The 14,001-nt window shown below is 38.0% G+C and overlaps 4 protein-coding genes across 4 annotated transcripts; all 4 read right to left on the reverse strand.

The window, feature by feature from the left end:
- Positions 1–228: 228 nt before the first annotated feature.
- On the reverse strand, positions 229–8,382 carry MONOS_15285 (uncharacterized protein; the record flags this gene model as incomplete). The annotated part of the gene is made up of 3 exons (XM_067868150.1): positions 229–6,641; positions 6,779–6,884; positions 7,156–8,382. The coding sequence occupies 3 exons, from the start codon at positions 8,380–8,382 to the stop codon at positions 229–231; spliced, it is 7,746 nt and encodes a 2,581-aa protein (XP_067723283.1).
- Positions 8,383–9,223: 841 nt separating this feature from the next.
- Positions 9,224–10,147, reverse strand: MONOS_15286 (uncharacterized protein; the record flags this gene model as incomplete). Its single annotated transcript, XM_067868151.1, has 2 exons — positions 9,224–9,498; positions 9,571–10,147. The coding sequence occupies 2 exons, from the start codon at positions 10,145–10,147 to the stop codon at positions 9,224–9,226; spliced, it is 852 nt and encodes a 283-aa protein (XP_067723284.1).
- A 474-nt stretch (positions 10,148–10,621) lies between these two features.
- On the reverse strand, positions 10,622–11,257 carry MONOS_15287 (uncharacterized protein; the record flags this gene model as incomplete). Its single annotated transcript, XM_067868152.1, has 1 exon — positions 10,622–11,257. One exon carries the CDS (start codon positions 11,255–11,257, stop codon positions 10,622–10,624), a length of 636 nt encoding a protein of 211 aa, XP_067723285.1.
- Positions 11,258–11,359: 102 nt separating this feature from the next.
- Positions 11,360–12,262, reverse strand: MONOS_15288 (uncharacterized protein; the record flags this gene model as incomplete). The annotated part of the gene is made up of 2 exons (XM_067868153.1): positions 11,360–11,837; positions 11,913–12,262. The coding sequence occupies 2 exons, from the start codon at positions 12,260–12,262 to the stop codon at positions 11,360–11,362; spliced, it is 828 nt and encodes a 275-aa protein (XP_067723286.1).
- Between the last annotated feature and the right edge of the window lie 1,739 nt (positions 12,263–14,001).

The raw sequence follows: 14,001 nt of genomic DNA on the forward strand, positions 1-14,001 counted from the left end.
AACACATGAAAATACATACTTTAAAGATAAATACAAAAACATACAAAAACATACAAAAACATACAAAAACATACAAAAACATACAAAAACATACAAAAACATTCACAAACATTATCTTTCTTTCTTATTTTATATTTGTGGGAACCATCATTTGCCTCATTCCAATGAAAAACAATTCTTGTTCTCTTCTCAAAATCATCAATCAATTCATCTCACACTTGCATTTTCTCATGTTTTTAAAGTTGATTTTGCTGTTAATGCTACTGTTGAAGAAGAGGTGGTGGCTGTGTTTGTTGTTATTGTTGTTTGCTGGATGATTGACACTTCCTTTTCATCATTTGTCTCACTTTCTGAGCTCTCTGCATGTGCAATCGCATCTGAGGCTGTCACCACAGCTGCATTCGCTGGAAAGTGCGAAAACAGCTCCTTCTTCACCTCAAACAGCCCCATCCTCTTGCTCGCCTCCTCTTCCCAGCAGCTTCCAACAACCTCATCCATTCCCCTTCCTGCAATCATCTTTCGCGATGGCCTTTCTCCAAATGTTATCTTCTGCCCTGCTGTCTCCGCATCATATTCTCCAAACGGGATATCCAGAGTCAGGCACTCCCACAGCATCATCCCAATCGAAAACACAACTGACTCCTTTGTTGCTCCCATCTTCTTGTTGACCAACAGCTCAGGCGCCTTCCACCTCAGGCACTCTTTTTTGTAATCATCCTCATCCTCAAAGGCTGATGAGGGCAGAGAGTCTTCATCATCATCATCGCTGGTAGAAGTCACAACAGTTGATGAGGAGACGGAAGAAGAATCAGAGTCATCTGATAAAAGATCTGAATGCATAACAATGCAGATGACCATATGCTCTGAAAACAATACAATGTGAGGACTCAGACTGGAAAGGGAAGAAAGAGGATTTCCCATCTCATCAAAGGAGTGGAGAGCTCCATTCGCAACCCAGAACAGGATTTGGGCAGCTGTCTGCTCTCTCTCCTTCAATGTGCCAATAGCCATCTCTTTCTTCTCATTCCTTCCATGAAGCAGCATGAACAGTGAATCTCTCAAGTCCACAATCAGTTTCTCGTGAGGTGAAGAACAGGCCATTGCATCCACCAGATTCGACATGGATGAGGTGGTTGGACACATATCTTCCCCTCGAACAAATGTTGTGTCTGTGTCTGTAGTGTCTGTTGTTGAGGTGGATGAGATGGATGGCGATGGTGTTCTTTTCCTCGTCTCTTCCTCATCTTCAACCTTCTCAAGCATCCATTCTGGAATCTTGTCGGAGTCTTTTCCCAAAATATATTCTGTGGAGCTACTCTCAGACAGAAGATGCTCTGATGACTCTGAGTGTCCCAAGCTTTTCGCATACACTCTCTTCTTCATCCTCTCTTCATTCTTCTTCTCTGCCTCCCTCTCTGCTCTCCTCCACTGCTCCTCAGGCGACATCTCCATCGTCACCATCTCAAATGCCTTCGGATCCTTTCTGATGTTATCGTTCACTATCTCTTTCAGATCTTTCGCTTCATTCTTCGCCTTCCTCCATCGAACAATGAATATTATTGAAATAATAAGAACAATCAAAAATAAAGCAATAAGCACAATCACAATCAACAACCAATAAGATTTCCCTTCTTTTCCTCCTTCAACCACTTTTTCATTTCCAGTCTTTGGTTCTGTTTTGTTCTTCACAATCTGTGGAGAAGTCTCTGCCAATCGCTTCCCAAACAAAATCATCACAGACACCTCTGTTTCATCTGAAGCCAATGAAACATTCTCTGATGGAACTCTTCTAATCACTTCTGCTTCTGAAACAAACCCATCCTCCTCAAAAGGATATGTCTCAACTAACTCCACATCTCCTGTTTTATACACAACTCTGAATGACAAGTCACATGGCACAAAAAGAGATCCCTTGAATTTCACAACAACATTGCTTCCATTCTCATTCACTGAAACATCTTCCAGTCTAGGAATGAAGAAAGGAGATAGTCTTTCTCCTGCTATTCCATCAAGGGTGCATCCATCATTCAAAATCCAAAGCGAAGTGTTCTTCTCTTGTCCATCTCCTCCTTTCAAACTGGAGATGGTCAATATTCCAGAATCAGAGCAAAGGATGTTTCTTCTCACTGATGGATATTTTTCAATGAATGGATTGTTGTTCTCAAACTCCCCTTTCTCAATTGTCACACTTCCCCCATTCACTGACAATCCCCCTTTCCCACACCCCTGAATCCTCGTATCCTTCATCACAATCCTGCTCTCCTCAACCCCAACAATCGATCCATTCCACTTGCATATCCTTTCTCTTTCCTCTCTTCCCTTCTTCTTATTCATCTCATTCAAATATCTTTCTTCATCTGCCCTGTCCACTCCTCCACGCACATCACACATATCAATCCTCACATCTTCACAACTGCTCAACAAAACAATCCCTCCCTTCTCTCTTCCACTCTCACACCCACTGAATGTGCAGTTTGACACACTCCAATCTCCACTCCCTCTCATCGCCATCACACTCCACTCCCCCGTTATTGTTATGTTCTCCATCCCCACTTCTTTCACATTCACTCTCGCCTCCCCTTCCACAACAACCACATCTCCCTCTGATTCCACATCCCAAATCCTTGTCTCACTCATTATCACTCTCGATGATTCTCCACAGAACACAACCAATCTGCCACAATGATGGATGTGTCTGATTGTGCATCTCACCATCTCCATCTCTCCTCCCTCCACCCCAACCAGTGTGCTCTTCAGCCTCTTTCCCATCCCACTGGCTGAACCCTCAAACGAACATTCATTCATCACCATCCGCCCCTCCTTCACTTTCACAACATATTTCTGTGTGCTCTCAAACATCTCTCCAAACACAAACAAACACCTCTCCACCACACTCTCATTCACAAACACCATCATGCTCCGCTCCTCTCCTCTTTCCTCCATCTTCCCCTCAAAATGCACTGTCGCCTTCTCCCTCCCCATCGACACCATCCTCACATCCCTAATCACACATTCCTCTCCCATCATCCCTTCTCCATCAATAAAAATCATGTTTGCAATGCTTCTTTGAATGTGCTGCACAGCATTTCCAATGCTCTCACACGGATTGTTCTGTGCTCCACACTGTCTGTTGTCACTCCCATTCACACATACAAATACCTGTGAAGAATAATAGAATGTGATCAGCGGAATCAGATCAACATCAACTTTCCCTTCTCCATCGCTCCCACACATCGAGTCCTTCCCCTTCAGCGCCTCCTGGCTGAAGTCCAGTACAAACAGCCTTTCATTCAGCTGCAACTCAATCGAGTCACATCGGATGAACACATCCTTCCCCACAAACGCATCATTCATCATGAATCGGATGTTCTCCAATCTCAGCCCAAGTGGTGGCATTTCGGTGTTTACGTGCTCCACATTCGGGTCAAGCGCACCAATCATTATCCCTCCTCCCCTTCCATTCCCTGTTGAGCACACACACATCCCAAATGAACACCCACTCACTCTCACTTCCGACTCTCCTCTCTTTATCAGCATCTTCATCCCTCCTCCTTCCAAGCTTCTCTCACTCATGCACTTCGTCAGCACACACCCTTCAATCACACATTCCATCCCATTCAAGAACGATCCCACGCTCATCAAACATGCCCTGTTCTCCACACATGTGATGTTTGCAAATGATGAGCTGTTCACCCTCACGATTTGTTTTGTGTTTTCTCTTGGTTTGTTGATCAACATATTTGTTGGGGATGGCTGACTCAGCGATATCAGACTGCTTCCTGAGATTGTTGTGTTCGAAACTGACACATTCATCACATCAATACTCTTCACATCTGCTGTGAATTCGACAAACCCTTTTGCCAGATTGAACTGAGAAAGAGCAAAATCCTCAATAACCACACTCCCTCCATCTGCTTTTATCAGACAATATTTCGTTTCCTTTGTTGAATCCTCACAAACAAATGAGCACCTCTTGATTGAAAGTGATGTTGCTGAGGATGTTGCTGAGTGAATGAGCGATGAATGAGAAACAAGTTCATTTGGCAGAGAAAATGACAGGTTCCTGAATGAAGCGACAACATTCGATGCTATCATTCCCCCTTCTTCACTCACTCTCAAAACTGTTCCTTCAATATCTCCCTCAATTGACACAATTGGAGTTATTGATAAAGGCGATGATGATAAAAATGAAATCGATTTCTGGAGCAATCCTGATCCAACAATCTTGATGTGTGATTCGCCTTCTCCAAGTGACTCATATCTCAGCGATATTAAGTGATCAACTGATGAACATGGTGCTTCTGAAAACCCACAACAGCTGAAGTCTCCTCCTTTCTCTTTCGAAACAAACCCATTCCCACTCCAGTTCCTCCACAAATATACAACCAGTGGAATTACATATCCCTCCTCTCCTGTTGTCTTCCTCTCCCATCCACACAACTCATCCAACGATCCCAATTCTTCTTCCTTTATCTCCCATTTCAGGTGCTCCTCATTCACAATCTCTCTCAGATCCCATCCCGAAACAAACATGCTCTTCCCTTTCCAAGCATCGCATCCCTCAAATTCCATTCCTTCCAAAACGAATGTTCCCATTTGATTGGGAAGTTCAACAAACATCCCTCCTCCAATTCCTCTTCCTCCATCCTCTCTTTCCCCTGATGGAACTTCACACCCTGAATATTTCACTCCTTTCATTTCTAACCTCCCTCCCTTCCCCACTGATATCATCATCCCTCCTCCTTTCATTCCACTCCCCCCTGAGCATGTCGATGATAAATTGCATTCTTCAACTTTTGCACTTCCTCCATTTATCTCCACATTCAAACATCCTCCTCCATTCCCACCTTCCACTTTTACTCCACTCACTCTGCTGTTCAAAATCTCCAATTGAACTCCATTTGTCATTGTGATTGGTGATTTTCCATTCATCTTCAGTGTCACTCCACTTTTCATCACAAATCCATTAACAATCAACACTCCTCCCTCAATGTTTATCACATTATATTCTATCTTTCCACTTGTTAATGCCCCACTTTCAAATGAGACTGAACAGTTCGTCACACTGAGTGTTGAATTTGAGTGAATGAATGCTTTTCTCCTTGATTTCAACTGACCTTTCACAACAAATGAAAATCTCCTCATTGTCAGTGAACTCGAACATCCAACAAGCCAATCTTGCGTGGCTGATCCTTCATCACTCACATTCACTCTCATCCTCTCCTCCTCCTCCAATGATGCTATTCTGCCTGAAATTATCACACCAAATGATGATGGTCCTGTTATTTCCTTGGCAATTGAAGAAGATGAGACAATTTCAATTTCATTCACAGTGCTGCTCATTCTTGAGTTCGCACAATAATCAACTGTCAAACACCTGAATCCATCAAATCCACAATGTCTGTGATCCTTCCCATTTCCTCCACTCCCATCAACAAGCACTTTTGACCCCATTGTGCACAAATACACAAACAGTGGAATCACTCCACTTTCATCCCCATTTTCACTCCCACTCAGTTTCAACACATCTGATGGAATTGACAGTGGAGTGAAAAATGAAAATGAGCTGGTATTCACTTTTGACTCCAAAAACACACCACTCCCACAATGAACAAACACATCCTTCCCATATTCTGCAACATTTTGAATTTCTTTCGAAAACTCAACATTCTCTCCAATTGTCAACCCACATTCTCCACTCTCCATCATCACAAATAATCCTCCTCCTCTCCCTCCTCTCCCTCCATTATTCTCTGCCTTGCATCCATCAATCACACTCGCTCCATTCACAACCGCTTTCCCATTTTTCTTCAAACAAATATGAATTCCTCCACCATCCCCATTCTCGCATGCACATCCCTCAATTATTGTGTTTCTCACCACAAATGTCTCATCTCCATTCACATTCTTTGCCACAACCACTCCATCTCCTTCAGTCAGATTCACATTCCGAATTGTCACATTTGACAGAAAACTCTCTTTCAATTCTGATCCTCCTGATGATGGTTCTGAGAACAGAGGCTGACTAACTTTCATATCTTTGATCTCCACATCAATCATCCTCAGCTGTGACAGTGCCACCACAAACACAGATGACGATATAACATTCGTTCCAGCAACACTTGACGAGATCAGCACACCCTCCAATGAAAGTGAACCGCTCCCATCAGAAACCACAAACACATTTGGAGAAGAATCTCGTTCAGAATTGTGATCAATTCCAACATGAATAATCTCCAACTTCCCACTCGAAACGCTGAACAGCGAAGTTGAAAGTGAGGATAGAGAATTCGACACAATCACACTCGTCTCCCTTCCTTTTCCAATAACTCTGATCTCCTTATCACTAATATTGATAGTTACTCTTTCATTTTCATATCTTCCTTCGAAAACAAAAAGCGTTGTGAGCATCGATTCAAAACTTCTCTCCACGGCTCTCCTGACTGTTTGACAAGGCGACGTCTTTTGTATTCCACAATTATCAATCAAATCATTTCCATTAATTCCCACATATATAATCAAATCTTTCAGCCAATCTTTCTTTTCCGTGTATTGATACACCCACACACCTGCATAATATGCAAAGCAAACTCTCTGTTCGTTTGTGTTAGTTGTGTACGAATCAAAAAACGGATTTGCTTCTAAAAAAAGATTGTTAAAATCGAAGAACAGAAAATCGCTCCCATAAGGAACATCCCCACCGCAATCACAGTTACAAAAATATGTGTATTTAAAATAAATTCCATCATTTGGAGCAATTCCGTTAGAAGGGTAAAACCTAATTCCTCCTCCATGTGATAAAGCAGAACAGGAAATAAGTTGAATTTCAGTTGCTTTGAAAGAAAAAGGAATGTTTTGACATTGAATTCCTCCACCTGTTGATCCTGTAACACTGCAATGAAAAAATGAACATTCAACAAGGCAAGCAATTTCTTCTTCATTATTTTCATTCCCTAAATTATTCAACACAAACATTTCGAATGAATCAAGATAAAGTCCACCTCCATTTCTATTTGAGGAACATTTCCGGAATTGACATCCTTCCATTCGTAATGAAAAAGAAATTTTATTGAAATATATTCCTCCTCCTTGTTGGGAAGTGCATGAATTCAAAAAGTCATTCATTATCTTTACTGATTTTATATTATAGCACACGATTCCACCTCCACAACTGAATGCTACACATCCATTGAAAGAGCAGTGAGAAACCAAAAGTTCTCCATTTACCAAATTAGTCATAAAAATTGATCCACCGTTAGAAGCTCCATCAGACAATGAATCATTGCTTCCCATTGCCTTTGATCCATTCCATTCACACCAAATAAATGTATTCTGTCCATTTTCTGTTGTATTTTGTCTCCCTGGCTGTTTCTTTTCCATTTCAGTTCCAACACATTCAACATTTCTTTTTCTGAAACATCCAATAAACGAGGAGTTTGAAGCACTCAAAGATGTAAAAGGGTTGTTCAGAGAAGGAACTATTCCCCCATCATACACATCACAGACTGATGAAAATGAGCAGTCATTCATCAGAGTGGAACATCCACATCCTGAAGCAAAATGAATCCTTCTGTGTGTTGGGACAGTCGAAATGTTGGTGAAAACCAAATCTGTGAGTAAAACGCTCTCAACAAAGGGTGATGACAAAAATGGAGGAGAAGATATCTGGAATGAGGAAAAGCATGAAGAGAAAACAGAGACACAATCGGTTGAGTGACTTTTTGGTTCTCCAAGTTTTGTGGAGAAAAGATGAGGTATTTGAGTTTGTTGCGCATTCCAAAATCGAAGTGTCAAGTTTGACAGAGATATTCTACTCCCACACAAATCAAATGGACTTCTCTCGCTTCTGACCTCAAAATGGCATCCACTAATCATCGCAACACTTTCAGTTCTTAAGGTTAATGAACTTGTATTTCCATTTGCCATCATCCCCAAATTCATGCACAACAGAGATGAATTATCCAGAATAATGTGACTTTTCATCTTGCTTTCTTTAATTCCTTCTTCAACCTTCTTTTCATTGTGGATGCTAATATTTGATGCATCTCCTTCAATTTTGACGATATTCCTATTTGCGTTTGTGCTTGCTGATTCAATTCTGTTGTTTTGATTCATTCTCCATTTTCCTTTCCATCCCTCAGATTCATCATGTTCAGAACTCTTCTGTTCATGCTGTGCTTGCATATAAGTTTCCTTAGCATTGTAACTATTTTCAGCTTCAGTTGAAGTCATCCAATCATTTGCAGGAATATTTTGCAAAACATTTAATTCTGGAATTGTTCCAACTTTGTCATTTGTGGTATCGTAGCGCAAGCAATGCACGTAAGATGTATTCCACAGAATTACAGCAATTACAGCCTCTAGACTTATTTCAATGCTCATAATCGACTTTCTTTTATAATTTATTTTCATTATATTATTATGGGTTCTTTTTTGATCAATTTAAAGGAAACACATTTTGAAATACCATTCCCATGAAACAAAATTGAAACGAAATAAAAGACATCTTCAATATCATGTCAATAATTTCAAAGAATTTGAATGAAATGTGGAAATATTAATTTTTCAAATATTCATTAAAAACAAAGTGTTAATATATAAGTTTATTTTTCAATTATTTATCTTTGACTTCATCAGAAAATCATTGAATAAATATAAATTGAAGTTTCTATTTTTTGTTTTCAATTTGAAACGAAAAATGAAAAAATAACAATTCTTCCAAAAAGCATTTGGAAATTGTTCATTTTAGAAAAAAATAACAAAATGAAGAATTCAAACGATTTCTTTCAACAGTTCAGAACTTTAGCAAAAATATGAACTGAACTTCATCCACACCGTTCATAGGAAAGCAGAAAGTGCACCTTTTAATCCAAATAATCGGGACAAAGCAGTTTAAAAAAAACACAATCAAAATCAAGAATTATCAAAAGGGTATCGATTAACAATTTTCCAACTTAACAAATTTATAATAAAATCTGGAAATAACAATATCAAATCAAAAATACCAATAAAAATATAACTTATATAACAAAATACCCTTTTAAAAATAATTTCACTCAACTTTTTGGAAAAGTCCAAATAAAGCCAACAATATCATACATATAATGGATAACTTTCAAAAACATACAAATATTTATGAAAAATCAATTGCAATGAGAACTCATCAAAAACATATAAATGTGAAAAAGAAAAAAATAAAAGAAATCACTTCAATATTTCACGATTATTTCCCAAGTGCACTGAACCCTTTCCTTCTCCGCTTCACCACGCAAACTGCAACAATAGTCACAACCGCACCAAAGCCAACTGCCGCAACGCAGCTAACAACAATTACAAGAACCTTTTTCCTCGTCGCAGGACCAGACATTTCCTTCTTCTTGGAGTTTGCTTCAACATTTATGCGCATCCCTTTCGACCAGCTTTCGCCTTTGTCAACAGAAATATGCAGAAACAGTGCTGATGGAGCCGAGCGACACAGTTTTGAAACATCAATCTCTCCTTTCGTCGCCAGCACATACACAGATGCATTGCCACTTTTATCTTTCCGAACCCCTTATTCTGCTGTCACACTTGCATTTGAGCTGCTGCTTGTCCGCTCACTTTTCCCAATCCACAGAATCGGCTCATGCAGAGTATACACATTCTTCCCTCTTAACTCCATCAAAGGCAATCGATAAGGTCTTTTGAATACCACCGACACACAACTCGGCCTCACATCCTCTGCCGGAAAGAACTCGCACTTCACAGCTGCTGCATCTGTCTTCGATCTTCTGCCGCACACTTCGTCACACAGGCGCTGGGGATGGACTTTTTGCGGATTCTGAACAACCACCTGCGAATCTTCACACAAAATATCAGCCAAAATTTCAATATCCTCTTTGTCCCTTTCAGTATTGTTGCTGAACGAATCATAATCGCTCTTCATTTTTGCACCCTTGCGAGCATAAACAGCCGAATGCACATTGCCTTTGTAGCTTGTCCACGCCGATGGCACAAGATATTCCATTTGTTCCACTGAAACGGACGAGTCTGCCGAGCTATCTTCCCCAACAACCGATATCGCACTGCCACACGGAAAAATCGGCCAGCCATTACCTTTCGCCTCAATATTCTTAATCCTTGCATTGCACTTGTTGTTCAAAAACATAGATGAGGTTATGGTATGCAGATAGCTTTCTTCGTTCCTCTTTCCCTTTCTCTAACTCATCCACAGTTTAGCTGTGCCCTCAAAACTCTTTGTTTCTTTTTCTCCAACTGCTGTTCTGCTTTTCTTTTCACAAATCATAATCGCTCCTCCATCTGAACTGACATTGTTTCCCACAAAACTGCTATTTTCAATCGTCAGCTTCTTTCGCTGTGCTCCATTGCTCTTGTCCGTTTCAAAGAAGATGCCCACACTTTCAAAAGCAGAGCAATTGCTGATATTGCATCCGATAATCTTTACCGTGATGAATGGATCATTGACTGATTATTCACATAAAGAAGTCGTGTCTGCTTATGTTTACAAAAAGGAGTGAACTTAACGGGCACAATCTACAACAAAATATGCTCCTCCTTTTCCACTCTGAATATAATTATCTTTCTGAACGGCCGTGCATTCCTCGATTGCTTCATTCTTCAGCTATGCAAATTTGACATCATTCTTTATAAATATCGTTTCTTCACTTTGCACATTCAACGAATATTGGTTCGCGTTCGAAATATGTAACAAATCTGCTTCTTCAACAACTATCCCACTACCGCTGTCTTTGGCGTGTGAAGAATGGTTTTCAATGATGGCAATCTCACCTTCATTTTCCAAGGAAATGGTCACATTCTTCACTTTTCGTGTATAAAGCAAGGCTCCACTATTATGTGGCTCTCCTTTCTCCTTGCTTCTTGTCATTTTGCAGCTCAGTGCCCTCAACAGGCTCATCTGTTTTTGCCACTCTTTTTCAGTCTCCACATCAATGCAACCGCCTGTTCCTCCAAAACACTTCTCAAAATCACAGTTCGAGATATACATTCTGTCAACATCCGCACAAAAGATGCAGCCTGCTGCCAGACTTAATGCATGGCTCTCAAAACGGCTTCTGGAAACATTGAACTCTTCGAATGCCACAACCTGAAAAAGCACCTCTGCAAAAGTTTTGTCCTTTGACTGAGAATTCCATTTCCCTTCGAAAAAGCACCCCTGTATCAAGCACTCTTGTCCAGCTTCCATGCCTCTCCCATTTGCACAAATGCAGCTCCCTGTCATTCCGCGCGAGTTGCTCATATGACAGTCTCGACACCTGATAGAACGCCCTGTGAATAAACATCCGCCATAACCATTTTCTGTTCCTTCTCCTTCCCCCGAGTAACAGTCCGCGAACGTGCATTAAGAAAACTTTACAGTTCTTTCTTTTGCCTCCATTTCAGGACTCATGCAACAAATGTATGCTCCAGCCCCTCCTCCTTGCTCCCGTTCTCCAGTCGCTTTTACGCTTCTCACCGTAATATTATCAATCAAGCATATTTCAGCATCCTTTCCAATAAACAATCCCCCGCCTTGATTTGCAGTTAGATTTACAAAGCAGGAACCCATTGTAATGAACTCTTTCACTTTGTCTATATAAAGCCCTGCTCCTTGCCCATCGATTACACGCTGCCCAAAATTTGACTGCGATCCAGTTGAGCCATTTATTCCAAAGCTCAGTGAAACTTGCTCATAGTATGTTGCTTTCACCAAAGGACCAATCCCTTTCATTCCCTCAGTTCCACAAAAAATGCATTCAAATAATGACAAATTTCTCCCATGCGAAATCTCCAGAATTGGAGCGATTGTCGTTGAAAATCTGCACCTACTGAAACTCAAGCTGATTAAAAATAAAACAGATGAAAATTCAAATAAAAAATAATCGCTGAGTTACTGATAATCTCAAAATGCAAACGAATTAATATTATAAAGTGTTAACAAAGGCTTTGTTTCTGTTGGCAACGCACACAAATAACTTTTATCAATATGTTGCATGAATTTGATAGAAGACTTTGGTGCATCCCAGGAAAATGGTTGTTGCCCTTCTGTTACGTTTTCTGAAAAGATCTGAACAACAGAGCGATCTTCCAGGATATCAAATAATGCAGAAAATGTTTTGCAAGGCATTTTGTGATAAGCATTGCAATGCTCATCGCTTCCAGTCGACAATTTCAACGAAAAATTTGCTTCACAAAAAAGTTTTTTGCACAAAAGCAACCAAAAACACAAATGAAAATTGAAGCTCATTAACCACTGAAAATTCATATGAAAAGAAGAGAGAATTGATGAATTGTTATTAGAAGATGCAAACCAAGAATTAAATTCCAACACAAAAAAAATATTCAATATAATTGGTTAGATCAACAAAAATGATTTTCAACACATTTAATCTTTTTTCAGTGAGAGAAAAACATTTCAAAAACTTTTCAGTCTTTTGATTGAAGTTTTTCAAAGATTAAAGAATATTTTATCATAATTAAAAATGCAAACATAAAAGATAAAGACATACACCAAAAATAATTCAAATTCGTAAAAGAATAATTCAATTTCGTAATTAATAATTCGAAATCGAAAATTAATAATTCGAATTCGAAATTAATATTTCAATTTCGAAAAAAAATAATTCAAATTCGGAATTAATATTTCAATTTCGAAAAAAAATAATTCAAATTCGGAATTAATAATTCGAAATCGAAAATTAATAATTCAATTTCGTAATTTATTAATTCGATTTCGAAAAAGAATAATTCAATTTCAAAAATGATTATTTCAATTTCGAAATTCATTAGAAACTGAAATTTTTAATTTTTCTCGAGAATGGATTTCAGAAAAGTTCAAGTTATTTTTTAACCTATCAAATTTTATTACTCATAGAAAACTGTTTTTTTATTGCAACAATCAATAAATCAATTTTTTGAATTTTTTTTTCATTTTCGAAAATCATCACTCAAATATTAATAATTTTATAAAAATTCATTCTATTGAATAACCAAATAAAATTTTAAAAAAATTTAATCACGATTATTGAATTATTTCTTCACAATAATGTTATTGTTTCATTGGCAAAATTCTGAATAATATCGGTTTAAACATGAAAATGTATTTCTTTCCTTTTCAAATTAACTTCAATCAATGAATCTTCATTCAAAATGAAAGAAAATTTTTTAATGAAAATGCAACATTTTTCAATTATTGATAAACTAAATTTGCTGATGAGATAAAAATAAAATGAATTTATAACCCCAAACACAAGTTATTCATTCCACAAATCAAAAAAATTCACGTTTCGAAATTGAATTATTCTTTTTCGAAATCGAATTAATAAATTACGAAATTGAATTATTAATTTTCGATTTTGAATTATTAATTCCGAATTTGAATTATTTTTTTTCGAAATTGAAATATTAATTCCGAAATCGAATTATTTTTTTTCGAAATTGAAATATTAATTTCGAATTCGAATTATTAATTTTCGATTTCGAATTATTAATTACGAAATTGAATTATTCTTTTTCGAATTTGAATTATTTTTTTTCGAATTAGAATTATTTTTGGTGTATGGAGTTGTTTGCTAATAATGTTTTCTCTTTTCTATGATAGCTGGTAAATATTTTGAATAAATTTTCAAACTGAAATTTTAAATCCTAACTATTTAATCCACAATAGATAGTTCAAAAATAATTATATATAAAAAATGTACTGAGAAAATAATTTGAAAATAAAATGAGAACGAGATTTATAAATCTTATATGGAGCTCAATAATGAGTAGATGCCCAACATTAATTAATTTATTCCACAAAATTTTTATTCAAAACTAAATTTGCAATTTGAAGATTTAACAAACGCTTGCAGAAGTACGCTCATTCATTTGTCATTTTTAAGAAATATTTAATCTATTTCAAAGCAATGCAGAATGATCTTGAAGAGAATTCTGAGAAAGAGAATGATTTCGAAATAACGCTAACGGACGAAGAGCTGAATTGTGAAGAACCTCCACATCTCT

The sequence above is a fragment of the Monocercomonoides exilis genome, assembly GCF_001643675.1.
Source record: "Monocercomonoides exilis strain PA203 chromosome Unknown scaffold38-1042076, whole genome shotgun sequence".
NCBI lineage: Eukaryota > Preaxostyla > Oxymonadida > Polymastigidae > Monocercomonoides > Monocercomonoides exilis.